This window comes from Podarcis melisellensis (genome assembly GCF_964234715.1).
Source record: "Podarcis melisellensis genome assembly, chromosome: 3".
NCBI classification, from domain to species: domain Eukaryota; kingdom Metazoa; phylum Chordata; class Lepidosauria; order Squamata; family Lacertidae; genus Podarcis; species Podarcis melisellensis.
Window position 1 is genome coordinate 85134397 of NC_138530.1, and position 27518 is coordinate 85161914.

At 41.7% G+C, this 27518-nt stretch overlaps 1 protein-coding gene and 1 long non-coding RNA gene across 8 annotated transcripts in view; one reads left to right on the forward strand and one right to left on the reverse strand.

Moving 5' to 3' along the window:
• Window positions 1-12949, reverse strand: part of COL19A1 (collagen type XIX alpha 1 chain) — a gene marked incomplete at its 3' end in the record, with an annotated part of 191241 nt that extends 178292 nt beyond the window's left edge. For 4 of the 7 annotated variants that reach the window (XM_081906050.1, XM_081906049.1, XM_081906048.1 and 1 more), the window contains exons 1-2: window positions 4258-4335; window positions 2161-2284 (exon numbers count right to left, since the gene is read on the reverse strand). In XM_081906050.1, the coding sequence (XP_081762176.1) occupies window positions 2161-2284; window positions 4258-4305 (172 nt within the window). In that variant the 5' untranslated portion in view covers window positions 4306-4335. Of the gene's footprint in view, window positions 1-2160; window positions 2285-3142; window positions 3163-4257; window positions 4336-9791; window positions 9923-12660 lie in introns of those variants that run through there. The other 3 variants (XM_081906051.1, XM_081906052.1, XM_081906053.1) reach the window with 3 other exon arrangements.
• On the forward strand, window positions 10208-26950 carry LOC309367382. The gene is made up of 3 exons (XR_014167112.1): window positions 10208-10246; window positions 22094-22179; window positions 26463-26950. It is a non-coding gene; the product is annotated as an uncharacterized lncRNA (long non-coding RNA).
• The last annotated feature ends 568 nt before the right edge of the window (window positions 26951-27518 follow it).

Below are 27518 nucleotides of genomic sequence, written 5' to 3' on the forward strand. Positions count from 1 at the left end.
CGAGGTGCTTAGAGATTTAGCTCTCCTTTGATATGCCTACTTCAGCAGTTTCTCTTGGCATAAATAACTTTGACTCTTTTCATTATTTTATGCTAAACCAGAAACATTTTGCCTCTCAAACCTCCATCCTCCGCATTTTGGCTCAAAAACTTGTAGATACTTTAAGGCCTATGTTACGGTGGACAGCAGAAATGGGGAAGGTGCGGGGTGTCAATATTGTTTTTAGATATTTTTGTTTATAGTGAAGGGTCACTATTCAGCATCAGTGGTGGACTGCTAACGTTCTCTGGTGAATTTTGTCATTCTTCATTTCTGATAGTGCTGATCACCTGAGACCCTGAAAAACAAATAGTCTGTGCATTCAACCATCCAATTAAGGATATATTGCATCCAGAACTTTGTAACTTCACACCTGAAAAGGGCAAGGGAAGGATATGGTAGGTTCACTGGGTAGTTTGCTTTCCATTTCTCTCAGGAGCTGAGATCAGCGAGTCTTGAGGAAGTTTTGCTGCCTTAAGAGTTTAGGAAAGAGACTGTAATGCAAGGTTTGCTTATCCACAGTTCTTGCTACCCTTCAGCACATTTGTAATCACTTAGCACTTATTATTGGTATTTGAAGATGCTTGGAGGTTCCGCTTAACATTGGACTCCTGCTGGTCTAAGAAAAATAATTCTAAAATATAATTGTTTTAGCATTTCGATGGGATAGCTCATACCTTCCACCTTTTTGTATGGGTTATATGAACAATGTTGCAATCTGAAAATCAATCCCATTTCATTTTTCTATTCAAAAAGTGTTGTTATTTTGTCCACATGTAAATCAGTAAGAGTCTCTCCTACAACATTTGATGTAGATGTCTTAGGACCCAGCTACACTTTTGTTCATCCCGTGATTTAAAGTCATGGGTCAATCTGAAGAAAAGCCGATTGAAGTTTGTTCTCATTCAGCAGTAAACAACTTGAAATCATGGGGCAAGTGTGGATGTGCCCTCTCTGGGGTCATTCTGAATCATCCCACCTGGTGTTGCAGACTGAGCACCAGTGAACTATCAAAATACAAATGCAGTCTATGGCCAGTCCTCAGAAACTGCCAGGTCAACGTTTGATGAAATACAACTAAACCAGCTGCTTCTGCAATTACAAAAACTGATTTAATCCTCAGAAGATGACAGCTATCTTGATGATTTTAAGAGGCAGATGGTCCAAACGTTTTGTGAGGGCCAAGGTGAGCAGCGGCAGAGAGATGTATAAGTGGAAGGGCAGCAGGTTTATATGTGTTTGTTGGTTTATATGTGTTTTTTGCAAGGAAAAAGGGCAGGTTTATATGTGTTTTTTGCAAGGAAAAAAATCAAACAGATGGAAGGAAAAATTAGCAACGCAGCAGAAGTTACAAAGTACTGGTGAAAAGTGTTTCTTCTTCACCTTATATAACTTTTCCTAGGAACCTTTTTTTTTTGTCATAGCACATGCAAATTATCAGACAAGCACTGATCCGGAGAAAGGCTAGTGAGGTTCCTAAGCACATTTGCTTCAATGAAGAACAGGCCCATTCATGTCCTTACATTCACCGATTTAAATTGCCAATCTCATGCACAATTGCATGGAAGAAAATTCCATTAAAAGCAATATGACATTCCCATCTAAGTATCGTCAGGATCATGGTGCAGGACATATAGAACCAAGCAAACCAAACTGCACTCATGACTGTGCTCTGTTTCAAAGCCCAGGGCTGGGTTCTTTTTCAATATGTAACTTAAGAAAATGAGGAAGTATCAGTAGCAGCACAACATAACTGTAAACGATTGCAAGCTCATTCCAAATGTAGACTCCTGTGAGTGGACAGGAAATGGAAATATTGTTGTTAGATACCTTGGGGTGGAAACATCTTTTAATAGAGAAGTTTAATTAAATACTTTCCAGCTTAGCTTCCAAAGCTCCATTAACCCTCCATGCATTTCATTGTACATGCACTTTCCATGTGGTGGTTGTATTATGCAGAGTACAACTTTCTACATAGCTGAACCTGCCCTGTTGAACATCCCAAAAAGCCTTCTGTGCCTCTATACTTTCCAAACGACTGGACTATTTTCTCAAAAGCAACAATATCACCCTGACAAAGTTTCTGTGCCTAATTAGAAAGGAAGAGGAATAAAGAAATACCTGTTTTATCAGTGACTGCTATAGAATGAGAGACTGGAAGAAGGATGGCCAACCCAAGCCAAATTATGCAAGATCCAATTGCCTTCATCTCCTCTTGAACACATGTGAACAAATGACCAGAAATCTGAAATGAAAACATTCATGATTAAAAACACTCTTATGATTCCACTGTGGTCAAGCAGGTTGCCTTGTGGATGTCCAGCCTAGACATATCCAGATTTAGACACCAGTGCTCAAATTACAAGGGGCCAAAGAAGATTTGACCTCGCTTACCTGCTGTGACAGGTACTGTTTTAAGGTTATGTGGAGCATGATTTGGCTAAAATGTGGGGGAAGTTGGGACTTACAAATTTCATTTAAAGCCCCTCTACTTCTTCCACTGAAAATTGTTAGGCATGCCTGAGTTCACCGAAATCAATGGACTCAAGTTCAGTTTGTTTATTTTATTATTAGTAATTATATGCTGCCTTTCGAGGCAAAACCCTCACAAGGCAGCCTACAAGAAATATAATTAGTTGTGTAAAAGAATAGGATAATTTAGTTTCATGTACATAGCAAAAGTTCTCAGCTGGAGCTATATCTAGACAGGATGGAGGGGTGATGAAATGCTGCTCTGTCTTCCTCTGTGGGTCTCAGGAATTTGCACATGATTTCACCCTTACACTTTTGTTTCATGGGTTAAGGGACAAGTACTTGAGAAACTTCCACCTATATTTAAAATTAATCATATTTTTTGTGAAGTCTAAACTAAAATCACATCAATGAAGCAACCATCCTCTCTATACTTATCAAACCCTTTAACTACATTGCTGCCAGTTAATATAAAACCTACATAATTATGAATCATCTAAATATTCCCTTTTTATACTGGTACACACGTACATACACAAAAACAAATGTAGCAACATACACATGAGTTATAAGGGGAAAAGAGGCGTATAGACTGTTGAGCCATAATGTAGTACTATACATACGTACTCACCTGGGGGTAAATCTCATTGACTAAATTCAGTGGGTCTTACTTCCGAACTGAGATGTGTTGTAACATAATTGGTTGGATAATTCCCTGCTAAAAATGGAAACCAGCTGTTTGTGTACTTCCCATGAGCATCCCTGATGACCAATAGCAATTTTTAAACACACATCCATGACTGTATAATAAATCCTTAGTTCATTATTCTGCCAGGGAAATAGAGACAATTTCTAGTTGTTGAGAAGCCCATGTTGAGTATAACTGCTGCTCTGAGGACCCAGTTCTGGTCCTCTCATTAGGCAGGGTGAAGCAGTCACCTCAAGCAGCTGGTTTTGGGGTCATAAAAAGATAGAATAATAATAAATTAAGTAACTAACAACTTGCTATCTGCAGAGGCAGAGATGGGGTAGCTGTAGCACTTTCTGCCACAGTTGCAAAAATAACTTGACTGGTCTTGGGTACCAAGGTTGGGAAGGAGTGACTTTTGCTTCTCTGCCTCAGGCAGCCAGATGTCTGGGGCCAGCCCTAGAGCCATAGGTTGTACCTCTTTCTATTGTGGCCTTTGAATAATTTCTGTTTCACAGGCATTTTATTTTTGCCATTTGGGAGCAGAAAATAATTTTATGTTGTGCTGACCAATGACTGCTAGAAATGTTTTAAAATTTGATATGTATTGACTGCATGTTATTTATGCAGGCTCTCTGTAACTTTGCTTACTGAAATAGCCTGTGATTGATGGTAACACAACTAAGGTGAACTTCGTTTTCAATTTTCCATTCCTGAACTATGCTTCCTCTCACTTCTGCAAAAATCACAAGCAGTTGTGAAGAGAGAGAAGAGTCATCAGTCAAGTACAATGTGTATCATTTATTAGTGTGAAAAAAGCACACGCGCGTACACACAAAGGGTGTTTGCGGGCTAATTTTAGACTTATAAGAAGACAATGAAGAGCACTTCTCAGCTACTTTTTTAGATTGTTGAGTAATAGGTTTTCAGCTATGCTAAGGTCGAATATATTGGTCAAAAGACCACCAAATTATCATGTGTTAGTAATAGCTGATTAGCATTTTTATTTTTGATTATTTTTAGCCTATGATACTTAAAGTGAAACTACATGCACTCACTATGAGCAGGATGAGTGGAGCAGTCACAATCTCATACTGACGTATCATTCCTATATCTAGATTTCTTTTCCTTTTTTCTTTTTCTTTTTCAGCAGCTTTCATGTCTCAGAAAATATGTAAATGAGGGGGAAAGGACAGTTCCATTTTGGACTGCATAAAAGAAGAATCGAATGTATACAACAAAATATTTTTGTCATCTATACACAATCAATCATTTCTTCTAAATCGCTTATAATGAAAAGAGAATTCAGACTTTAACAGAATATAGTAAAATGCAAAAAAATAAAAAAATAAAAATCCAAATAAGGATGATTATTTATTTACAGTATATGAAAAAGAGTCCGGGTCAAACTATGCAGTAAGTGTAGTATTTTTTCCCACATGAATGTGAAGCATGGAAGACCCCGTCCAGATAAAGACAATAGAATGGGGGAAGAATATACACAGACCTAACCCTTTGCCTCCCCACTATGATACGTATTCCTATTCAGGGTTATGGTAGTCTTTTGCATGGGGGGGGGACTTCAACTTTCAACTTCAACTTATGGGAATTGCTGACAAGGGTCCCCCAATCTAGGTCAGGATCACAGTGGGGTAGGAGGGTCAAAACCCCATTGCCCTTGTGCTAGAATCCCAATCTAGATCAGGGCCCGTACACTGGCAATCTGTCTTTTTCTTTAAACTGCATTTAATAGTGAAAGAGTTAATGCAGAGGTTTCCACCCTTTTTGAGTCTACGGCTCCCATAACCAACTACGTTCTTTCTGCGGCACGCCCTGTGGAGCTCAGGAGCCCAGTTATGTCACCTCTTGCCTACAGAGCTGGCAGCATCTCGCCCTTTTTCAAACACCTTCCCTTGTGGAGTGTTCCCTCAAACTCCTCTCCCTTTTCCTTGGGAGTCCTCCGGACAGCTGCCGCTGCCGTCCTTGATCTCTGAGCTGTCCCCCACCCCAAAGAGAGGTGCCTCCCAGAGGCACCATTCGCCTGTGGAGCTTATAGCCAGGGCTGCTACAATAAACAAGAGGACATCAGAGCAGGGAGGGAAGGAAAGAGGGACAGAGGCCAGTGTTGCCCATGGCACCCCTGACCATCCTTCAACCATGGCACACTGGTTGAAAGCCACTGAGTTAATGCATTGTTAGGAGTACGAGGGGAGGGCACAGATCCCCCTAAATTCCTCGATCTAGTAAATGTTAGAATTTATCACTGCTTAAGAGGGTTAAAGAGGGTTAGACTTTAAATTGCTGCACTCAGCTATCCTTGTCCCGTAAACTGCCTGGCAGAGAAGCTACCAAGAGGAACCATCCATAGGTTATCGATGGCCGAGTCATTGACCTAATAAAAGACACCATCAGCAAGTCTAAGACTATTAGCCCGGCGCTGCGCTCTGGCTGGTTAGCAGAAGACAATGCCAGAGGGGACTTCCAGTTTGCAGTGGGCAATGATGAAAGCTGAAGGCCAATAGATATGGCCTTGTGGAATCTCGCACTGCTCAGAGATTGGGTGGCATGCAGCAGTATCTTCCCATTTGGCCCTCAGTGGGGTAATATAGGTTGCTCCTACTTCAGATCCATTGGTACCATCTATATGTTGTGTTCACGTTAATGTTGCCTTTATAAGGCCAACAGCAAGAAGAGGCTGTGGTTGATTCTTTATTTTGGAAGTCAGACTCACTAAAAAACAAAAAAGAAGGTAGTTGAGAGATGGCAAAATTGTGCTTGAATCTCATTTGGATAAATGGATTCTAGGAGCATATGCCTAAATTCTATTGCCTTTCTCAAGGAGTTGGAAAGCATTTTACACGCATGACACTCAACACAACTTTCAGACTCTTGCACACTATTTAAGTGCACTTTTCAATTGAATGTACGTTTTAGCCAAAAATATTACATGGGAATCATAGATGCATAAAATACAAAAACCAGTTTAAGATTCTGCAAACAGCTTAAGCCTTATTCCATTTCTTGGTTTTTCTTTTCTGGTTACATGCAGGAAATAAATCTGTCTGTATTTGTATGATTTGATGGAATGTCATTAGAAGATCCTGTGGGAAGCCTGCATAGCTGACTCAGAAGTTGGGTTTTGGATTTATATTTTCTTTCAGTTTGGTTGACATATTGCTTCTTTGAGAAAATAAATAAATAAAAATATCATTTTTAAAAGGTGGCTTTATTGGAATTCTAAGGACCAAAATGACACATTATAGAAAGTGAGCACTCTTTAATCTCCCAACTTTTTTTACCTGAAAGGTGGGGCCTGCCAATTTGGACAGAACAGCAGGGAAGGGAAACAAGGGTGTCCGGGTCTTTAACCTTTCATTCCAGCCCTATTTTCCTGATCAAAAGCTCACTTTGTATATTGCCCAGAAGGGGAAACAAACAGTACAGGAACAAACAATTTTTAAAAATCCCTTCATCTGTGCAGCCTTGTTGCTGCATTTCAGTAAAAAAACAACTAAACAAAAACCAAAAAAGTGTAGGGAAATAAATTATATTCTCCAGGCATAATGTGTAGTATGACCCTAAGAGGCAATGAATCTCAAGTTCTGAAAACCTTTCTGGCAATCTGCAATTCTTAGGCTACGTACACATTAATGGCTTAAAATACAGTTAGGTGTACTGCAAGTCACATTTGCAAATCACATTTGCACGTTGCTATCCACTAGAGAGAGCAGGGATGTCTTTACCTGATGCACATTACCTGTTCAGTTTCCCCCCAACCCCCCAAATCCATATTCATGAAGCTGTCATCTGTGCATGCACGGCCATCTGAGTTGTCTAACCTCAGCTTAACTGCAGAGACAACATGCGTTTCTATTTTCAAAACATGTGGAAGCTCGTTTGAGGAAAAATGCATCCGTTCAGCAGCAGTACTTTTCAAAGAACTACATGATAGACATGGGTTGTGGCTAATGCCATGTGTACTTGATGTCAAACGCCATTGGTGCACACACACTGGAGCAAACAAACAGTAATGGGTACACAGCCTTAGCTTTCTGTACTAGTTTGCATCATATCTATAGATAGAGATGTTTTTCGTTGCACAAACCAGGTATACACATTTTGAATAAATGACGTATTTGTGTGTGTATATATTTTAAAAATAAGTGTCATGCACATTAAATATTGGAATCGTCCCACCTTTCCCACAGTATCTTACATTGTAGGTCCTCGGTGTTTCTGTTTGTATGTTTCATTTCAACCTACCCTTGCCCCCACTATGATTCCTGCATGCTTGAATTTAAGGCATTATTGAGGGTTATAGCCAATGCTAGTCTTACTCATAGTAGGTCCATTAATATCAGTGGCCCTAAGTTAGACATCCCAATTAATTTCAATGAGTACAAGTAGGACTACAGTATTGGATACAACATAGGCACAGCAATCCAAGCTACAGGAAGCCAGGGTAATTCGTACCGGGGTAAACTACCCTTAAGAGGGATGCGGGTGGCGCTGTGGTCTAAACCACAGAGCCTAGGATTTGCCAATCAGAAGGTCGGCGGTTTGAATCCCCCAATGGGGTGAGCTCCCGTTGCTCAGTCCCTGCTCCTGTCAACCTAGCAGTTCAAAAGCACACAGTACAAGTAGATAAATAGGTACTGCTCCACCGGGAAGTTAAACTGTGTTTCTGTGCGCTGCTCTGGTTCACCAGAAGTGGCTTATTCATGCTGGCCACATGACCTGGAAGCTGTATGCCGGCTCCCTCGGTCAGTAAAGCGAGATGAGAGCTGCAGCCCTAGAGTCGTCCACGACTGGACCTAACGGTCAGGGGTCCCTTTACCCAATTTACCCTTATTTAAAACTCTATTGGGAAGCAAAGATATTGCCAGCTGAGGCAGCCCAAGCTTAGCAGCGGTAAAACAAGCTTTTAAAATAGAGTTTGACTTAGACCATTCTTTTTGCCAGTGTAATGTCCGCTAGGTTGCTAGTCACATGAGTGAACTGAAAGGAGTTTTGAATAGGGGTAAGTCCCCCCCATCCCATCCCTGCTATACCCCTTTGAGGGACTTACCCTCATTTGGACATGCTGGTGTATCTATGGTTGAGCCAGGATGAAGACCCTCCACATGCGCAGGCAGAGTTCTTATTCCAAACTCCTGGTTCCAAACTCCTGGCTCATTCCTGGTGATCTTGGGATTTGTTTTGTTCTCCAAGGGCTTGCCGATATTGACTGGGTGTGCTAAACCCAATGGCAACCCTGACTTTCATGTGACTATCCATTACGAGGGGCCTGCAAGCATTCCTTGCATAACTGAGCAGAAGAAACTGGGAAGGACATCTGTGTGGCTCCATCTTTATTCACACAAGTTATTGTACTTGATAAGGACAACAAAAGAAGTCACATCACTTGTCTGGAAAACCCACTTGCAGATACTGATTGTTTTTATTGACCCAAGGCAGTGCCGCTCCTTTTTCTAATGCATTTCAATTGCTATTTCTTGCAAGTCGCTTTGGCCAGGCTTGCTTAAATTATCATCTGCCCACCTTCAGGAAGAAGTGTGCATGCAGAACTCACAGGGCATTAGTCCACTGCCATTCTGAAGCTTAATTTCTAAAAGAAAGTGTACTAGAGGCCACACCTAACCAATAGTTTCAAAATGCATCCTATAATTCCTGCCACCTAATCTGTGTGGGCGGTACCTGCGTGATTGCTCACACGTGAGATATTGTTTAGCATGGCTGTCAACCTTTTTCAAGCTAGGTTCCTTTGTTTTCAATAACTGTGTTAAGAAAAAATCAGTAGGTAAAGCTTGCATTACAGCATCTTCATGCCAGAGCGATGGAAGAACCTCACCGGTTGAATTTCTGGTTCCATGTCACACAGCTGTTAAAAGTAGATGATTTATGGAATGAACTTGCATTCCTGTTTACCTTCACCCCTTAATTCCAGAGCTGAATCCTACCACTAGAAACAGATTTAAATGGCTATTTTCTTGCTGGCTGCATTCATTCTTAGCTGGGAAGTATTAGGCATAGAGATTCCTGCTGATTTCTCACCTTCCTTTCCCGTGCAGTGCAATGCTCAAGCCAGTGTCTATGCACTGCCCATTCCCACCGCCCTTCCGTCTTCCAAAATTGGATTGGAAAAAAATGCTCTATAGCCCAGCTTCTCTCTCTGCCCAAGCTTGGAACTCGCTTCAGAACAGGCCGGGCCACGGCGGGCAGGTGGGCTTGTTCACGTACTTGAGCACCTACCCAGAGTTTCCTGGCAGCTAAGGGCAAATACACATTGAGTATCGTAAACTAGGAGGTATTAGCCAACCTTAAAAGCTGGACCACTTTAGACCGCTTGTGCATTTCCTTCATGTAACAGATCCATTACCTGAGATTTCTAAAGCACACTGGAGAATACTTGAGCCTTTCTTTCATACATACATGCCTGAGAAGGGACCACCAAGCACATATAATGGACCTTTACCTGTGCTTCCTCTCAACCTCACTCCAGAGCAATTTCAGGTGCTTAGCCCACACACACATATGTGAAAGAGCGACTCCTCTCAGAAAACCCTTGCCTGGAGAAGAAAATATCAATTACCTTTAGAGAGGAGGATGTCACGTACGACCTACTTCCTTGCCTGCGTGTGCAAGAAAAGCTCACCTAGGCCTAGTCTACATATGCAGCAGACAGGTAATAATGAGGGCAAGAATGAGTGAATGGAATGTATCACTTCAACCTGTGAGAATTTGGAAGGGGGGGGGGGAAATCCCATTTTTAAATATTGTTCTGTGTTTAACCTGCTCCCTCTGTGGGGAGGAAACAACTTTAGCAAGGAGACAGCCAGCAACTCTGGGAATAGACTAGCCTGGTGTAGTATATACTTAATTGAGGTAATTTTTACATGAGGAAGCAGCTAAAGATTGCAACGCTCCCCTGCTGCCTGTGAAGTGGTACAGTTCTCTTTAACCCCCTCAGGATTTTACTGCCTTTTTGTTATTGCAGCTTGATTGGGCCCAGGCAGTAGTTTCCTCCAACTCTTCAGCTGGCAGCAGGTACAGTTATCACCTTTTTGCCACAGCCTGTTTATTATTTGTACAGCTTTCCACCCAGCTCTATTTATCCTCATATCAGAAAAGTCCTTACCTGCTAATGTTTGCTAGGAGCAAAGGATTTTGATTGAAGCACAGGAGCAAGGCTAGTAAAAAAATATGGCAGCCTTAGATGCAAGTCACATCAGAGTGTGAAGCCAATGCTGTTTATTGTGGCTGCTCCCCTGCTTTCAAAGTCTAATGGGGCTTTGGCATTTCTATTTTAAGCCTTTCACATCCTGATTAACAACACTTAACACCTTTTCCATTGGGAAATGGCATCCTCTAATGCTCTCATCAGAGCCCTTTGAATGTCACAAAGTGAGCACACGTGGTCCAAACTCAGGGCGCTTCCAGCCATGAACTTGCCATGTCAGAAAAGTGTGAGGTGTGTGTGCTTATTCTGGCAACCGAGTGATTGATTTAGGAACCCTTAGAAATATGCAGTTCACAGGTTTGTTTGCTTTAAGCATGATGGGAAGCAAGCAAAACAATGGTTCGATGTAAGTGCATGCCCAAAGCCACCCTGATTTTAAAATATAAGAGAAGCCACTCTTGAGAGAAAACTTCAGAACTGAAGACAGTTCCCCCAGTGGACTAGATCAGATCTGTAGTGAGGATTAACAAAGTGAGGCAGGCTGTAAGATGGGAGGGTAGGGGGAATTGTTATTGCTTTCAAAAGTTACTTTGCTCTTAATAAGCAATGCATTTCATGGTGTATTCATATATTTTAAACATATTACTTTCCCCTGTGGCAGGCATGTCCAAAATCCGTCTCGGGGGCCTGCCAGTCGGTTTAATCCGGCCCCTGCGGCAGTCTATTTCCTGGGGTAAAATCCTAAAAAAAGCTGAGCAACTTCAATCCTAAAAAAAAAGGTCAACAAGTATGGTTGGCACATTGGTCGGCCCTCACAGCCCTTCACTTCATCAAATCTGGCCCTCTTTGAAAAAAGTTTGGACACCACTGCCATATGGGAACTGTACTTGCCCATCACAGATCTACAGTTCCCAGCACACTTAAACTACAATTCCCATAAATCTTTGGAGGGGATAGGTGCTTTAAATGTGTGGTGTGTAGTGCGACCTGAGTTTAGCGTTGCTCATTATGAGTGACAGTGGTATAAGCAAAAGCACAAGCGTATTCTGTTATCCATTTTCCACCACATCACATAATGGTCACAATGGAACCAACCTAAGCACCTCACCACCAGCAAAGGAAATGCACCACCCTTAACCACATCTGGAACCCGCACAGGGAAATATTTATATTTCATTTTTAGCAGTTTATGCATTGTGGTGGAAAGGGGGAGACTGAGAGTGCCATACCTTGGAACCCACAAAGTTGTTCTTAATCAAGACTTTTAACATGCTCCCCCCCCCTTAGCTAATTAAAAAAGCAAATAAATATGGAACGCCTCTGTGTTGCATCTGTTTTAGTGGGGCACTTAAGCATGTGCTTAACATCTCTTCCGTTCCAATTAATGGGACTTAAAAGCTGTTAACTTTGGCTACAACATGCCCCGGTTGCTTATGGGATTCTGTACGACAGCAGTATAATATTTAAATAATCGGAAATTGCACAGATATGGAAAGAAACCATCCCACCTCAGAATCCGACTCAATAGGGAATCAAAATAGCATCCTCGTTCAGTGTGTGTGTGTGTGTGTGTGTTTGGACAAGAGGGGTTCATTTATAGGGGGTTATGCTCTACCATTCTGCTTACTCAGGTGTGTACCTGGGAGGGGACAACACTCTCTTGGTCCCAAATGCAGGATCTCTAGCAATATTACAAAACAAAATATCCCCGACAGCAAGAGAGAGAGATAGAATCCAGTAAAAGGCAGAAGCGCTATAGTTCCTCATGGGAGCTGTGCTGCTTTAAAATTTCAGCATCCCACTATGACTTTCTTTTCCTTCACAATATACACACGCAATTTAGTGCAACGGTCCCTAGAAGACAGAGAAATGCACCCGCACCCTCACAGTTATTTCCTTTGGTATATAGACATTGAACAAAATATACCCACAAGCTTCATTATCACTGCATCAGTTTGTACATGTTAAGCCTTGCATGTGCTTTAAACTGTTCCCTGTGCCTTATGGAACAGGGCATTCATTTAAAACCAGCGTATCCGTGCAAAAAGAAAAAGGAAAAAAAAGTACCTGTTTTCCCATCACACAGCTACACAGACTGCACAGTGTAACAAGCACAGAATGACAGCTATTGATATACCAGCGCACAATCTATAATACCATTTATATAGAGGGCTCAGTTGTGACACTGTCAAAACCAGAGCAAACCAACCAAGCAGAGCACACGGTACTTTGCAGTGTATACTGGGTGTAAATCAGCTGATCGCAAACAAGAGGCTCTTACCTTTGATTAAGTTCCCCCTCCCCAGAAGCGCAGCAAATGCCTGTACAAAGCTGCTGTAGTTGCCGAGGAGTTGCTGGAGTCTCTAAAGAGTGGGAGAAGGGGACGCAGCTCTGTCCTTATTAGTCTCACACGGTGTGACCCTCCCACTCAGCAAGCACACAGAGAGAATACAACTGTACGGCAGGACAGCCCCCAGCTCTGGCACCAGTTTTTGCAAAAAGAGAGCGAGCGAGAGAGAGAGAGAGAACACATGCTTAAGAGGTTGCAATGCAAATCTGGTAATAATATTAAAAGGGTTAGGTATGGATTGTCTAAAGCTGTGTCACAGATAAGACTGCCTGGGGTTTGACTGCATGAATGAAAGGGGTGTCTGGTTTCAGCGCACCGACTCTGAAGTACTGTACATGATATGAGCACAACAGCAGGGGAGTAGATTCCGCTCCCCCAGCATGTTAAGTGTAGCCACATCTCATTAATTTTATATACTTTATCATAAATTTAAAATCAACCAACCATGGGAATGCACCTATTTATGGCACCGATGCTGCAGAGAATAGTGGATGGCTGCTGTTTGATTTGCCTTTTTTTTTTTTTTAAAGCTCTTCGTATATAAAGCAAGGGTGTTCTTACACTGTAATATCAGCTGTCTGTGATTTAAAAAAACCCTGTGTGACACTCAGCCTTCCTGCTAATTCTCCCTTGAATATGCTAAACTGTGCTTGCTTGGGCCCTGGGAGTGTTCTCATGACAGTTTCTAGCACTGCCTTTAAGGATTTAACTAGAGGATAAAAGGATAGTGAGAAAAAGGGAATGACTGCAGCACAAACTTAGGGAGAAGGGAGGGCAGGATCTTCACACATGCTGTCTGCACATATTTAAATAAATTTTGTCTTCAAGCTCACCCCGCTCCACCTTCACCACCCTCTCCTGTGCTTTTAACATAATCCTTTCCTCCAAACAAGCACCAGCTACCTTTGACTCCCCTCTGCCCATTTAGAACTGTAGAGTTGGAAGGGACCCTGAGGATCATCTAGTCCAACCTGCATCAATGCAGGAATATGCAGCTGTCCTATATGGGTTCTAGATCCACACGTCCTTCCACAGCGGGGACATTGATTTCCGGGCGGGAGTTGATCACGCTGTGGATTTGCCAAGTGTGCCTTCCTCTTAGCACGTTTCTCCCTTGCATCCTGAGTTTGAGTGTCTTCAAAACTCATGACACCTTTGGTAAAGGCTGTTCTCCAATTGGATTGCTCGCAGGCAAGTGTTTCCCAGTTGTTGGTGTTTATAGTATATTTTTTTAGATTTGCCTTGCGACAGTCTTTAAAACATATGCAGAAGTGAACACACAAAAATAGGGGTGGGGGTTTGTTTTTGTCCCCCCCCCCTGCTTGGTGACCATGCCAACACTCCAATGAATTTTCTCTCTCTTTCTAGTACAGTGGTACCTCAGGTTAAGAACTTAATTTGTTCTGGAGGTCCGTTCTTAACCTGAAACTGTTCTTAACCTGAAGCACCACTTTAGCTAATGGGGCCTCTCACTGCCGCCGCACCGCCACCACACAATTTCTGTTCTCATCCTGAAGCAAAGTTCTTAACCTGAGGTACTATTTCTGGGTTAGCGGTGTTTGTAACCTGAAGTGTCTGTAACTCGAGGTACCACTGTAGTAATAATTACTAGAACTTTTGAGTATTCAAAGTCCTTCAAACAGATTGTATTGTAATTCTTACAAAGCAACCCTGTAAGGGAAGTAAGTATTATAATCTCAGTTTTGCAGATTGAGATTGGGGGATGAGACTGTGTGGATTATTTGAGGTTATCCGGTGAGTTCACAGCAGAGGTGAGATTTGAACCAGGGATTCCCTGCTTCATAGCTCGGTCTCATAACCACTTTTCTTCATCAGCTCTCATAGGTAGTTATAATGTTTTGCATAGAGCTACAAGACTTAATGCTATTGGTGGACTACCACCCATGATAGTCAGCCAAATCAGGTATGATGGAGATCTGTATGGGATGATGTCATCCTCTATACCTGGTTGTGTGTTACCTGTTGAATATGAAACTGCTAGGTGAGCAGGAGGAAAGAAAGAGATTACTACAGGGAGTTTTATCAGGGAGAAAAGAAGAGCAGCTTCAAATGTCTGTTTCAGAGGGTACAAGACTTGGGAGTGAGTCATTATTCCAGCATGGGTGGTCCCAAGACCTACCATTGTGCATTCATTATAGGGAAGAGAAAAGCAGAAAGTAATATACTAATTCCCACTCCTCAAATGTTGGAAGCCCTTCTCAGCCTTCTCCAATTCTAGCTTCTTAAAAGCATGCCCCCCCAATCTGATAATGATTTTGAAAGGCAAGTAGGAATTGGAGAGGCAACTAACCCTACAGAATGTCATAACAGCAGTAGGAGAAATAATTGACCTCAGCTATCCTGAGATGGAACAGGTAACTGTGAAAGAGAACTCGCTTGGTAAACGAAAATGTTAAGACTTGAAAAAGACATAGCATTTGCTTCCAGGAGACCTCTTTAATGAGCATTCACCCTAATTTGCTTGTGGGGAGGTTATATGATATTGCAGCAAACCGTTCTGACTTCAGCCAGCTTTTAATTCCGCAACATGGGCTTGCCAATATATCACTGAATCCCACCCAAGGATAGCAACTGCCTGGAAGCACCCAAGAGCCACAGATACAGTGGATGGTTTTGCTTGAATCAGCCTATCATCAACCAAGTGGTGGCCCTTGATTTAAAAATAAGCAGGGGCCAGGACCTGTTGTAAGATCTAAGCATTGTGCTTGAGAATAGTGATTTTTTTTAAATGGAAAAATGGCAGCCATCAGTGGGTGATAAGCAACCACCCCACTCTCCGATTTTCTTTCTCTTAAATTTACCAGCACCTGGCCAGGCTATTTTTGTTTTTAGAAGTCAGTGGAAAAGATACACATGACTGTGTTCCACATATCCTTTCCAATTCAGGTGGCATGGGGAGATAAAGCTGGCCATCAGCACATGAGCAATACTGCTCTTCAAATCCCCAGATGACACCTTCCAGTGGTTTCATATTGATGTTAAATAGCATGGATGCCAAGACACAGCCTTGCAGAACTCCACAGCCTACTGCCAAGATGGAGCAGAATGCCCCCAACGCTGCTGTCAAGTTGCAGCCCTGCAGAAAGAAGTGGAAACACCACAGTACAATGCCACCAACTCCTATCCCACCCAGCCAATTCGGAGAATATTATGGTTAATGACACTGAAAGGCACTAATAGGTCAAGAAGAATCAACAGGGTAGAGAACTCATCTTGACTTTCTCCCAAATAAAGGCATCCAAGGCTATTTCAGTGCTGGGTCCAGGCCTGAAAGCAGATTGAAAGGGTTTTAGTCCGAAATGCATTGCTTTGAATGCAAGAGAGAGAGAGAGACTTATTCACATATCCAGGCACGTTAGGCTGTTTCAATGGAAATAAATAATTTGCTCACTGTGAGCAAGGAACTGCCAGTGCACACCAAGGAGGAAAGTGGCAAATATGAGCTGGTGTCACTTCTGCTGTCAAACATAAGAAGAGCCTGCTGGATCAAGCCAATGGCACATCAAACCCAGCATCCTGTTCTCACATTGGCCAACTAGATGCTTGTGGGAAACCCACAAGCAGGACTTGAGCATGAGAGCACTACCATTTTCTGCAGTTTCCAGCAACTGGTATTCCAAAACATTGCTGCCCCCAACTGTTGAGGCAGAGCATAGGAGTTGCGCTCTTCTGTCATTCTTAGGAGAAAACATACCAGACTAAAGCTATGTGAGGCTTGAACATCATTCCACTGCTATACATCTTTTTTACAAGTTGAAACAATTGAAAGACCTTATCTTACGAGGAAGGCAAGAGTCAGTGCAGCATCTGATACAATCTTATATTTTGGTATTAGTCTGGGATGAAAGAATTGATTTCAGTGGCATTCTTGGTCTTCAATTACATTGGAATTAAAATCTCTACGCCTGAGAAAATCTGAACGTTGCTGAGTTCACGAGCTGTAAACTGACCTACTGATCTACCCCCACAGTACTTCTGTGCAACAAGTAGGGCTATTTACCGGCTATTTTGAGGAGTCCAGGAACTTGTATACTAATATACTCTTACAGTCCCATGTATCACATGTCATCTTAGAGGTAAGCATGATTGTTTGTTTGGGTCCACTTTTGGTGTGATTAGAATTAGGACTATGTAAAATCGCCTCAACTTCTTTAATTTTATTAAGTCATTGATTCAGTATACACACAACTTTGGAAGAGAATTCAAATCAGTTTTTGACAGAAATTCGTATGTTCATTACCAGCAGTATAGGTAGATCATTGTTCAGACTTGCAGACAGAGATAATTATTTTATTTAATCAACAATATCAGCTGACAGCCCTCACACTTATGGACACATCCACATCATAAACTTAAACTAGTTTAATAATAATTCCCTCTGTGCAAAGAAACCTTGAGGCTGGTGGCACTGTAACAGAATTTTGAACATGCTCAAAAGTAAAATTCTTAGAATTAGTAGGCAGAAATTGTGAGAGGTAAACTGATATTAAACAAACATAATATCCATAGGCTCTTAATCTTGCTGCTGCTCAAAACAAGGAAGTAGTAACAACCCCATTACGATTAAAGCGTAAACTCAGAGGCCACCACTGCACACAGGAGCACTTAAGCCCTCTTAAATCAATGGGCTTCAGAATCCCTAATGGGGCTGGATAGAGGCCAGATCCTACAAATAGGGGGTTCTTTTGCATGCTGTAACAAGCATGCAATCAGGAATGACAAATGAACTAATTCTATACTTCTTCAGATCAGCCTTGTTGGGGACTTTGTGTCTTTTTCTGTCATGATGAATGTTTACAGGCGAATCACTTGAAAAGAAAACAGCTGCTTGAGGAGTCTAAAATCCTGGAAGTGATCATCATAGCAAGCCCAGAATAACTGGATCTAGGTTATAACTTGTGATGAGCCCATACACAGATTTCCTGAAGAGTGTGTGTTGCATTTCCAAATCAAGCTTAATCACATTAATGCCTTCCTTATTTATTCCTATCATCAGATAGGCTTTTTTTTTTTTTGGTATGGTTTTAAATAGCTCTCAGGTAGTAACAAGTAGTTTTCTAATAAAGCTCACAATTGGAATTTCTCACTGCTCTGTGGGTTGGTGTTCACTACCAGTATTTCACCATCAGCTAGTTTGCATGTAACACTAAGCTAAATTATTGTCACTCCAGAGAAACCACAATCTGTGATCAACATTTCCTCTTGGGTTTCCAGGTTGTGGTTTTGGCTGGAGGAGGCAAACCATGAGCCCAGGTTTAGATAACATGGTAAGCCAAACTATACAGTACCCGCAGCAAGTGCAGCAATTAAATAAATGTAACTCTTACTACAACTATGGTGTGGATAGCCCTGAACTAGGATCAGGCATGCAAGTGTCTTGCAAGTAATAAGATGAAGTCAGAAAAGCAAACGAAAGACACAAGCTTGGAAGTGGAGAGGGGGACCCATTTTGGCCTTTTCTCAGAAAAAGGAAGCTAGCCACATTTGAGAAGAAGATCCGTTGTGAAATGTGTCTTCCACTTTTACAACCATTGGAAACAACCCATTTTGGGTTACAGTGGTACCTCTGGTTAAGAACTTAATTTGTTCTAGAGGTCCGTTCTTAACCTGAAACTGTTCTTAACCTGAGGTATCACTTTATTTAATAGGGCCTCCCGCTGCCACCACGCTGCTGCCATGTGATTTCTGTTCTCATCCTGAAGCAAAGTTCTTAACCCGAGGTACTATTTCTGGGTTAGCGGAGTCTGTAACCTGAGGCGTATGTAACCCGAGGTACCACTGTATTTTTTTGGTGATATAACAAGTAAATACTCCACTTTGTTTCTAAAATTATTTCTTCTGCAAAGATTTCATTAACCATTTACTCAGACCTTCCAAGTGTCCCTAGTTTCCAGAGACAGTCCCGGATTTACAGAAGCTGCCCTGGTTTCTGATTTGATCCCAGAATGTCACTCTTTTCCTTAGGATGTCCCTATTTTCATTGGAGAAATGTTGGAGTTATGAAGGCAGCCCTGTATAGGGATTTTTTTTTTAAAAAAAAGGTTAATGATTTATTATGCTTTTATCAGAACCTGGCTAAACCCTGTGGAGGGCCCTTAGGCAGTCGAAATCTCAGGGCGCTCCTTGCAAATTATTTTTTAATACATTTTTGTACTTTCCTTTCAAGATCAAATCAATATTATTTTGATCTGTTGTTGCAGGGCCCCTAAAAGGCATGGGGCCCATAGGCTGGTGCTGACTGCCTATTTGGTAATCTGGCACCGGCTTTTATGTATGTTGGAATTCACCCAGTGTGGCTGGGGTAACCCAGTTTAAAAAGGTAAAGGGACCCCGGACCATTAGGTCCAGTCGTGGCCGACTCTGGGGTTGCGACGCTCATCTCGCTTTATTGGCCTAGGGAGCCGGCGTACAGCTTCCAGGTCATGTGGCCAGCATGACTAAGCCGCATAATATAAATAATAATGGTATTATTATTATTATGGAATAGGACGTGCCTATTTTCATCGGAAAATGTTGGAGGGCATGTTTACTTAGTTGATTGACTGAAATTAGAAACCACTTAAAAAGACAAGAAATTTGCTTAAACAGAATTTGTTTTGTGGATTGTTTCCCATATCAAGCTATATGCTGCAGGCTTGGCGGTTAATTCAAATGACTGTGCATCTGTAAAATTTATTTTTACAGTTCTAATCATCATTTACTAATTATGCCTTTTGTGCTCAGTGTTTTATTAGCAATATAGTATTTTACTGTTGTATTTCTATTCATAAAATGTTTATAAATGCAACATGTACGTTATTATTTTTCCGTTTGGGGAAAATAACATTTTCTCTCCCTCTTTTCCCAAGCTTTATAACATTTTAAAAATTCTTCATGATATGTGTGGTGAATGTTTGGTTTCATAACATGCATAATTAATTACAAGTAATGACATCAAGGGAACCATTTTCTTTTGGTGATTTAATATTAATGAATTAATGATGAGGAATACAAAGATGCCGGATTGGCTATGTATAAAAATAATTGGCAGTTTTTATATTTATAGAAATAATGTGTGGAAAAAATATTTGCATTATTCACAATACCAATTTGTTTTCAAAATATGCTTTGCTACTGGAAATGAAGAAGGGTTTCTGCTTCCTTTTTTGTGTGAGTTCAGCAGATTTCCTTGTTACCAGGCACTCCCATTGAATTTGGTTTGGAAAAGTATGCAGGTGCCTTTTAGATTTGGCTGTAAATCATGGGCTGGATGCACGTTTAGATCCATTAAAATCAGTGTGGGTTATGTTAGTCATGATTAACTTAAGTCCCATTGATTCTGATGAATCTACACTAAGCATGACTATAATCCTAGCCACTTACCTAGGAGTAATCCCCATTCAATAGGACTTGCTTCCGAGTAGACATGATTAGGAGTGCGCTATTAGTCTGGATTCAACCAGTTGACTTCTTGAGTAGGCCAAGGCCAAGGTTTGAGAAGTGCAAATTAGGTCCTTTCTCACTAAGGTGCAAACAAAATCTAATTTCTCCCCTATCTCTATCAGGTATTACCAGTTAGTTGGTGGGAGAATGGTGCGTTGCTTCATGTGGGCAACTGGACAGACTGTAACTCCTCACACTTCCCAATGATAGAGGGGAGATCTTATGGAATTCTATGGGGATGATGACTTCTCTGTCGCCCTTGCTGCTACTGCTGCTCTGACTGCTTCATTCGCTATAGAAAACCGAATAAATGTACAATCTAATGTACACTAATAGTCAACATATCCCTGCACTTAACATATCCATGCACTTAAGAAGGAGGCTTCAGCAAGCCTGGGGTAACCCAGGAGTAACCCTAAACTTTGCAGAAGTACAAAAAGGGCAGGTTTCCCCAAACAGCCCACTGAAGACAGAGAATGCTCAGTGGGCACAGAATGTTGACTGACTGTTGGAAGGAGGCAATGGAGTGTCATGGAAGATGGGGCGGCTGGCTGGGAATTTGAACAGTCCACACTGTAACATTTTGTTGCAGGCTCCATTTGTGCTTTCCATTTGCTTTAGTTTCCCTTTCATCTACATCCACATTATATTTCACGCTGCACACATTTATTAGATAATGTCATATTGATTTTAAACTAAGCCCAGCTCTAAGAAAGAGATCTTTGGAGCACAGCCCAAGGGAGGAAAGCAGGAAAAACAAGATATTGCATTGCTATGAACCTGTTTTGTTAAACAAGTTCAGCCACTATTGGGTGGCGCTGTGGTCTAAACCACAGAGCCTAGGGCTTGCCAATCAGAAGGTCGGCGGTTTGAAGCCCCGCGACTGGGTGAGCTCCTGTTGCTTGGTTCCTGCTCCTGCCAACCTAGCAGTTCGAAAGCACGTCAAAGTGCAAGTAGATAAATAGGTACTGCTCCAGCGGGAAGGTAAACGGCATTTCCATGCGCTGCTCTGGTTTCGCCAGAAGCGGCTTAGTCATGCTGGCCACATGACCCGGAAGCTGTACGCCGGCTCCCTCAGCCACTAAAGCGAGATGAGCGCCACAACCCCAGAGTCATCTGCGACTGGCCCTAACAGTCACGGGTCTCTTTACCTTTACCTCAGCTATTATTACAATATGTAGGATGCATGCACATAAAGTCTGCTTTTGGTTTAACTGAAAATGAAAATTGTACTGTATCTTAATTCATAAACAATGTCCAATTTTATTATGACTTTCCAATGCCAATATCTAGAATTCCCTAAGGAATTTCCACGGGGATCCCCATGAGACTTAAATCATAGTACTCTGGTTTAAACTGAATTAGGATGAACATGCTGCTTCACTGTGTTTGCTTTGTTTGGAAAACATGAAGAAAATGAACTAGTTTTTATTAGCCAATTAAAAAACCCAGTTAATTCCATCCAGTGCTTTTTTCTGGAGGGTATGCAGGGGTACACATACCCCTAAACATTTTGTGAATCTTTATACTTTTGTCCATTTACTGTATTTATTTTTCCTGCATTGAACTATAAAATGGTGGTTTTCTTGAGTCAAAATGAGAGTACTCTTAAACATTTTTTTTTGGGGGGGGAGCACTGATTCCATCCGAAGGGCAGCAAATCTAAAGGTAAAAGACATCTGAAAAGGATAAATGCTGTGACATTTTGGCTGCATTAAAAAAAAATCCCCTGACTTAACCCTCAAGGATTCATCTTTGGCCACAAGATGCCAGTGGTACAGTATCTTCTTCCCATAACTTAAATACTTTGCCTAAAAGGATATCACTAGTAAGGACTGAAAGAGGAGAACATGGGTTCAGTTCCCAAATGAAAACTATCCTGTGCTTCTTCTTTTCTTTTTTTTTTTTCTTTTCTCAAAAGACACAGAAGGAAAGGATGTTAAATCACTCTAAAATCTCCAGGCAAGCAAATGTCTGCTGCACCAGAGAACATCCACCACCTAAGAGGTATTTGTGAAGTTTCTTCAAAACCAAATGGCTTTGGAAATAATGTAGTCGCTTTGGAATCCTCAGGCCAGTTTTGTCCAAAAGAGAAATCAAAACACTGCCTTAAGCTAATCGTTTAAATATATGTGCATGGTATTCAATTAAGTTTTACTTAGAGTAAACCCAATTAAATTAGTGAACATGACGAGATACATCTGTTCTTTTTCATGGACCTACTCTGAGTAGAATTTAGTCGAATATCACCCAAGAACCTCCAAACTTCTGTGGCTTTTCTGACACCAGGAACCTTGTCACGTACAACTTCTTAAACAGCATGTAGGTGGCAAGTTTAAGATAGTAACCTACGCACCCTGTGCATTAGTTTAAAAGGGCTTACTCTCAAGCAAACATCAGCCAGCCATACCCATTTCTATATACTTTTCCCATTGTTTCACAGCAGCCTCTCCTTCCTGCTTCTCCTGCAGAAAGAAGAAACATTTTCTGCAAGTCTGCTATTACTCTACTTCTATGACTTTTGAGTCTGCCAGAGGCAGACACGCAGAGACCCATATGGAAACTAAAACGAAAAAAGAACAGATGTGTGGGTGGGCGTATATTATGTGCTGTGCACACACAGTGTCTCATTGCAGGCTGAATGTGCTGGGCTGGTTGCAGAGGCTGTAAATTCTTTCCTGCCCGGCTGAAGAAGTGAAGCTCCCCATGGCATCACATATTCATTCCTTCTTCACATCCAAAAAAACTTGGGAACTTTTGGTTGTTGTTTTTAAAAAAACAAACAAGCAAAAAACTTGTGATGTAAAAATTCTAGTTAGGCCAGAAATTTGATGCTGTATAAAAAAACAGCAACTGTCCCTATTGTGCTATGCTGCCACAACATAGTAGCAATATGTAGGGAGTGGGTGACACTCTCAACCACTGAGCCTCTTGGACTTGCCAATCAGAAGGTCGTTGGTTTGAATCCCCGCGATGGGGTGAGCTCCCGTTGCTTTGTCCCAGCTTCTGCCAACCTAGCAGTTCGAAAGCATACCAGTGCAAGTAAATAGGTACTGCTGCGACAGGAAGTTAAACGGCATTTCCGTGTGGTCTGGTTTCTGTCATGGTGTTCCGTTGCGCAGGAAGCGGTTTAGTCATGCTCGCCACATGACGTGGAAAGCTGTCTGTGGACAAACGCTGGCTCCCTCAACCTGAAGCAAGATGAGCGCCGCACCCCATAGTTACCTTGGACTGGACTTAACCATCCAGGGGTCCTTTACTTTATCTTTAGTAGTAATATACAGAAATTATTCTGAATTAAGGGCACTCAAATATTAATTAATGTCCATGTTTTTTGTTTGTTTGTTTGTTTGTTTGACAAGATCTCAGGGCGGTTAATAGATTTTTAAAAACCAACAATTTCCCATTCTACTCTTTTAATTCCTGTATTATGTATGGGATGGGGTAATCCCGTATATATTGGGTCATCCTCTTTAATACCCATTAACTGTTAGAATATGCTAAGCATTGGCTGTTATTTTTGTCCTCTATAACATTAAGTTGTTATGACAGCCTCCATCTAATAAATTATATAATTTTCCTTGACATTTTCCTCTTCTTATCAGCACCATTTTGATCCTTCGTTCATGGCAATGGTAAATTATTTGTTCTACAACAGCACTCAGGAACCTTTGGACTCCAATTCCCATCCACTCCAGCCAGCATGGCCAATGTTATAATCCAAAGGAGACCCTGCCTTCCATAAGAAGTATATACAGTCTCAAAAATGGGAATTGACAGCAAATCAACATTTCCCTATTTCTCAATGGAAGGAAACAATGAGAATTCCAATATGTAAGCAGAAATGTAAAAGAATCCTCAAACCATTAAATAGAATGTCAAAGGCTGCTAAGAACAAAGACAGAAAAGAATGTGATTATCTATTCAGTGTATTTCATCAACTGGATAGTTCTGGTCATTTCATTTTAGGAGGACTGAGAATGGCACTGAGAAACACAAAAATGTGATCTTGCAGCGTAGATGGAGTATTTTTGTACAAAATGTTAAAAATACTACTGCTCTTTAGCTTGAAAAAAAAGAGAGGTAGTTAACTGGAAATATGATAGAGGTATATGAAACCACAAAAGCTCTTGAAATCTCTATCAGGGAACAGCTGCTCACTGTTCTACACAAATATAGAACCAAGAGAGCACCTGATCGAATTAAGAGCGAACAAAATTAGTGATTTTTTTTGGTCACATAACGTGCAGCTGACATGAAAGATAATGTGCAGTGACAATGGCCAGTAACATTAAACCATAAGGAGAACATAAACTCTGATGGATCAGGGCAAAGTCCCAGTTAGTCCAACATTTTGCTCTCACACACTGCAGCCCTGAGCACAGTTACCAAGGGGGCAAAGCCCAGTGAACACAGTATTTTGTTAATTTATTTCATTCCATTTATGAATTGTTTCCCATAAAATATATCAAATTGATTTCACAGTAAAACATCAACCATAAGAACAATTTTAAACAATTCCACATGTGTAAAAAACATTAAAACCAATACCACATATAGAAACAATTATTACAAACCCAGCACAGATACAGTCTACGATAAAGATCTCCACTTAAAAGGCCTGATGAAAAATGAAGGTATTCAACAGGTGCTGAGAAGACAATAGAAATTCTTACATCTTATGGGATGGACTTCCTAATGAGATGGTATCTGACATTTCCCTCAGAGCGCAGTGATTGATTGGCTATATATGTGGTAAGACCGTATTTTAGGTTTCCTAGTCTCAAGCTGTAAAGAAGTTTGTACCCCAGTAACAGCACTTTATTGGGACGCGGGTGGTGCTGTGGGTTAAACCACAGAGCCTAGGACAGTGGTTTGAATCCCCGTGACGGGATGAGCTCCCGTTGCCCGGTCCCTGCTCCTGCCAACCTGGCAGTTCGAAAGCACATCAAAGTGCAAGTGGATAAATAGGTACCGCTCCAGCAGAAAGGTAAACGGCATTTCCGTGCGCTGCTCTGGTTCGCCAGAAGCGGTTTAGTCATGCTGGCCACATGACCCGGAAGCTGTACTCCGGTTCCCTCGGCCAATAAAGCGAGATGAGCGCCGCAACCCCAGAGTCAGTCACGACTGGACCTAATGGTCAGAGGTCCCTTTACCTTTAACAGCACTTTGAACTTAGCTTGGTAGTTTATTAGCCACCAGTGAAATTCTTTTAGTAGTGGCATAACACTCTGGCAAGAGTCTGCCCCAGTGATCAGTCAAGCCACTGTATTTTGTACTAGCTGCAGCTTCTGGGCCAACTGCAAGGGCAGCCCCACATAGCATACATTGCTATAACCTAACCTGGAGGTTACCAGTGCAAGGACAACAATGGTCAGAAGTCTCTCCTGGTCCAGAAACAACAATAGTTGTTTTACCAGCTGAAGCTGGTAAAAGGCGATCCCTGCTACTGAGGTCAAATGAATCTCTGGTAAGAGAGCTGGATGAGGAGCACCCTCGGACCATCAGGATGTTACTTTGGGTGAGAAGATTTGAAGCTGGCTGAGAGACCATACCCAAAGAGTGTGCATCAGTGGCTTCCTGTCAACTTGAAGGGAAGTGACAGGCAAATGCCATGGGACTCTCTCCTGACCCAGGATGTTTTGCTGCTTCAGGTAACACAGAAAATTCCCCCTCCTACTTTTCTGCAGCCCCCAACTGCTGCTGCTGCCCCTCCCAAAGGCCGTGGGGAGATAAAAGGAGACCAAAGAAGAGTGGGTAGGCACAGCAATGGAGGAGACACACTCCTCAAGCCAGATCTGCCACCTGAGGCAACTGCCTCACCTCACCTCATAGGCAGACTGGCCCACCTTCTAGGCCTGGTGCTGTTAGACATCTTTATAAATGACTTAGACAAAGGATTATATAGGAGATACTCAGTATATATACAGACAGCACCAAAGTGAGTGGGGTAGTCAGCACCTTCAGAGACAAAAACTGGTTCAAGATTATCTTAACAGGATGGAGTATCTGAGCCAAAGCTAACCAAATGATTTTCAACAGAGATAAATGTTGTTCTGTATTTCGGAAGAAAAATATCACATGTATGTATAAATACAAGATGAGTGACACCCAGCTTGACAACAGTATATGTGAAAAGGATTGGGTGGTGAATAGAAGACAAGCTAAACAAAGCTCAGCAGTGTGATGTGGCAGCTAAAAAGGCTAATGCAATTCTAGACTGCATCAACAAAAGTATAGTGTCCGGATTGTAGGAAGTAATGGTAGCGCTCTATTTCTGTTTTGGTCAGACCTCACTTAGAGTACTAGGCACCACAGCTTAAGAAGGATATTGACAAGCTGGACCATCTCCAGAGGACAGTGACAAAGATAGTGAAGAGCCTGGAAACCAAGTCTCATGAGGAAAGGTTAAAGGAGCTGTGTTATGTTTAGCCAGGAGAACAGATGATTAAGAAGCAACATGATAGCCATCTTCAAACATTTGGAGGGCTATTGCGTAGATAATAAGAGCAAATTTGTCTTCTGCTACTCCAGAACATGGGACTTGAAACAATGGGTTCCAGCTACAATAAGAAAAAGAGAACAAGAAGATAAGGATGAAACACTAGGAAGAACTTCCTGGCGCTATAAGCTACTTAACAGACTGCTTTGGAAGATGGTGAACTCTCATTCATTGGAAGTTTTTAAGCAGAGGCTGCTTGACCACCTATCACTATCAGGGTTGCTGCAACAGTGGATTTCCTTCATTGGTGCGGGGTGGACTAGATAACATTGATGCCTCTTCCAACTCTGTGATTCTGTGCTAGCATGAACCCAGAGTGGATTAAGTCTGTCAAATTACAGACAATTTATGGGGAAAATAAAAGGGATTTCCTCCATAATCTCTGGGGTTGGAGAAGTGGAGGGTTGTCTCTTACCTTACCTTAATATTTTTTTTAATTAAAAAAATTGCCGCGTCATTCCTACATTTCTTATCCAGGGTTAGTTTGTGTCCTCTGATAGATCTTAGACAGGCCTTGCATCATGAGGCTATCTAGAATGCTGCCTGTGGAGTTCTGAAGAATCATAGAAGTTGGAAGGGATCCCGAGAGTCATCTAGTCCAACCCCTGCAATGCAGGAATATGCAGGAGGTCTGCAACCTTGGCGTTACCAAGAGCTCTGAGGTCTGTTGTTGTTAAACCTGATCAATATAGGACTTTAAAAAAATAAAGTTACCGTAAATTAAGCTTTCATCTTTTTGAAAAAGAACCTCCCCCCCCCCCCCATTTCTGTGCTTCAACAACAACAAAACCCACTCAGAGCTCTTAAGTGCTCTGTGTGCAACATTTTGGACAGCCTTATTTCT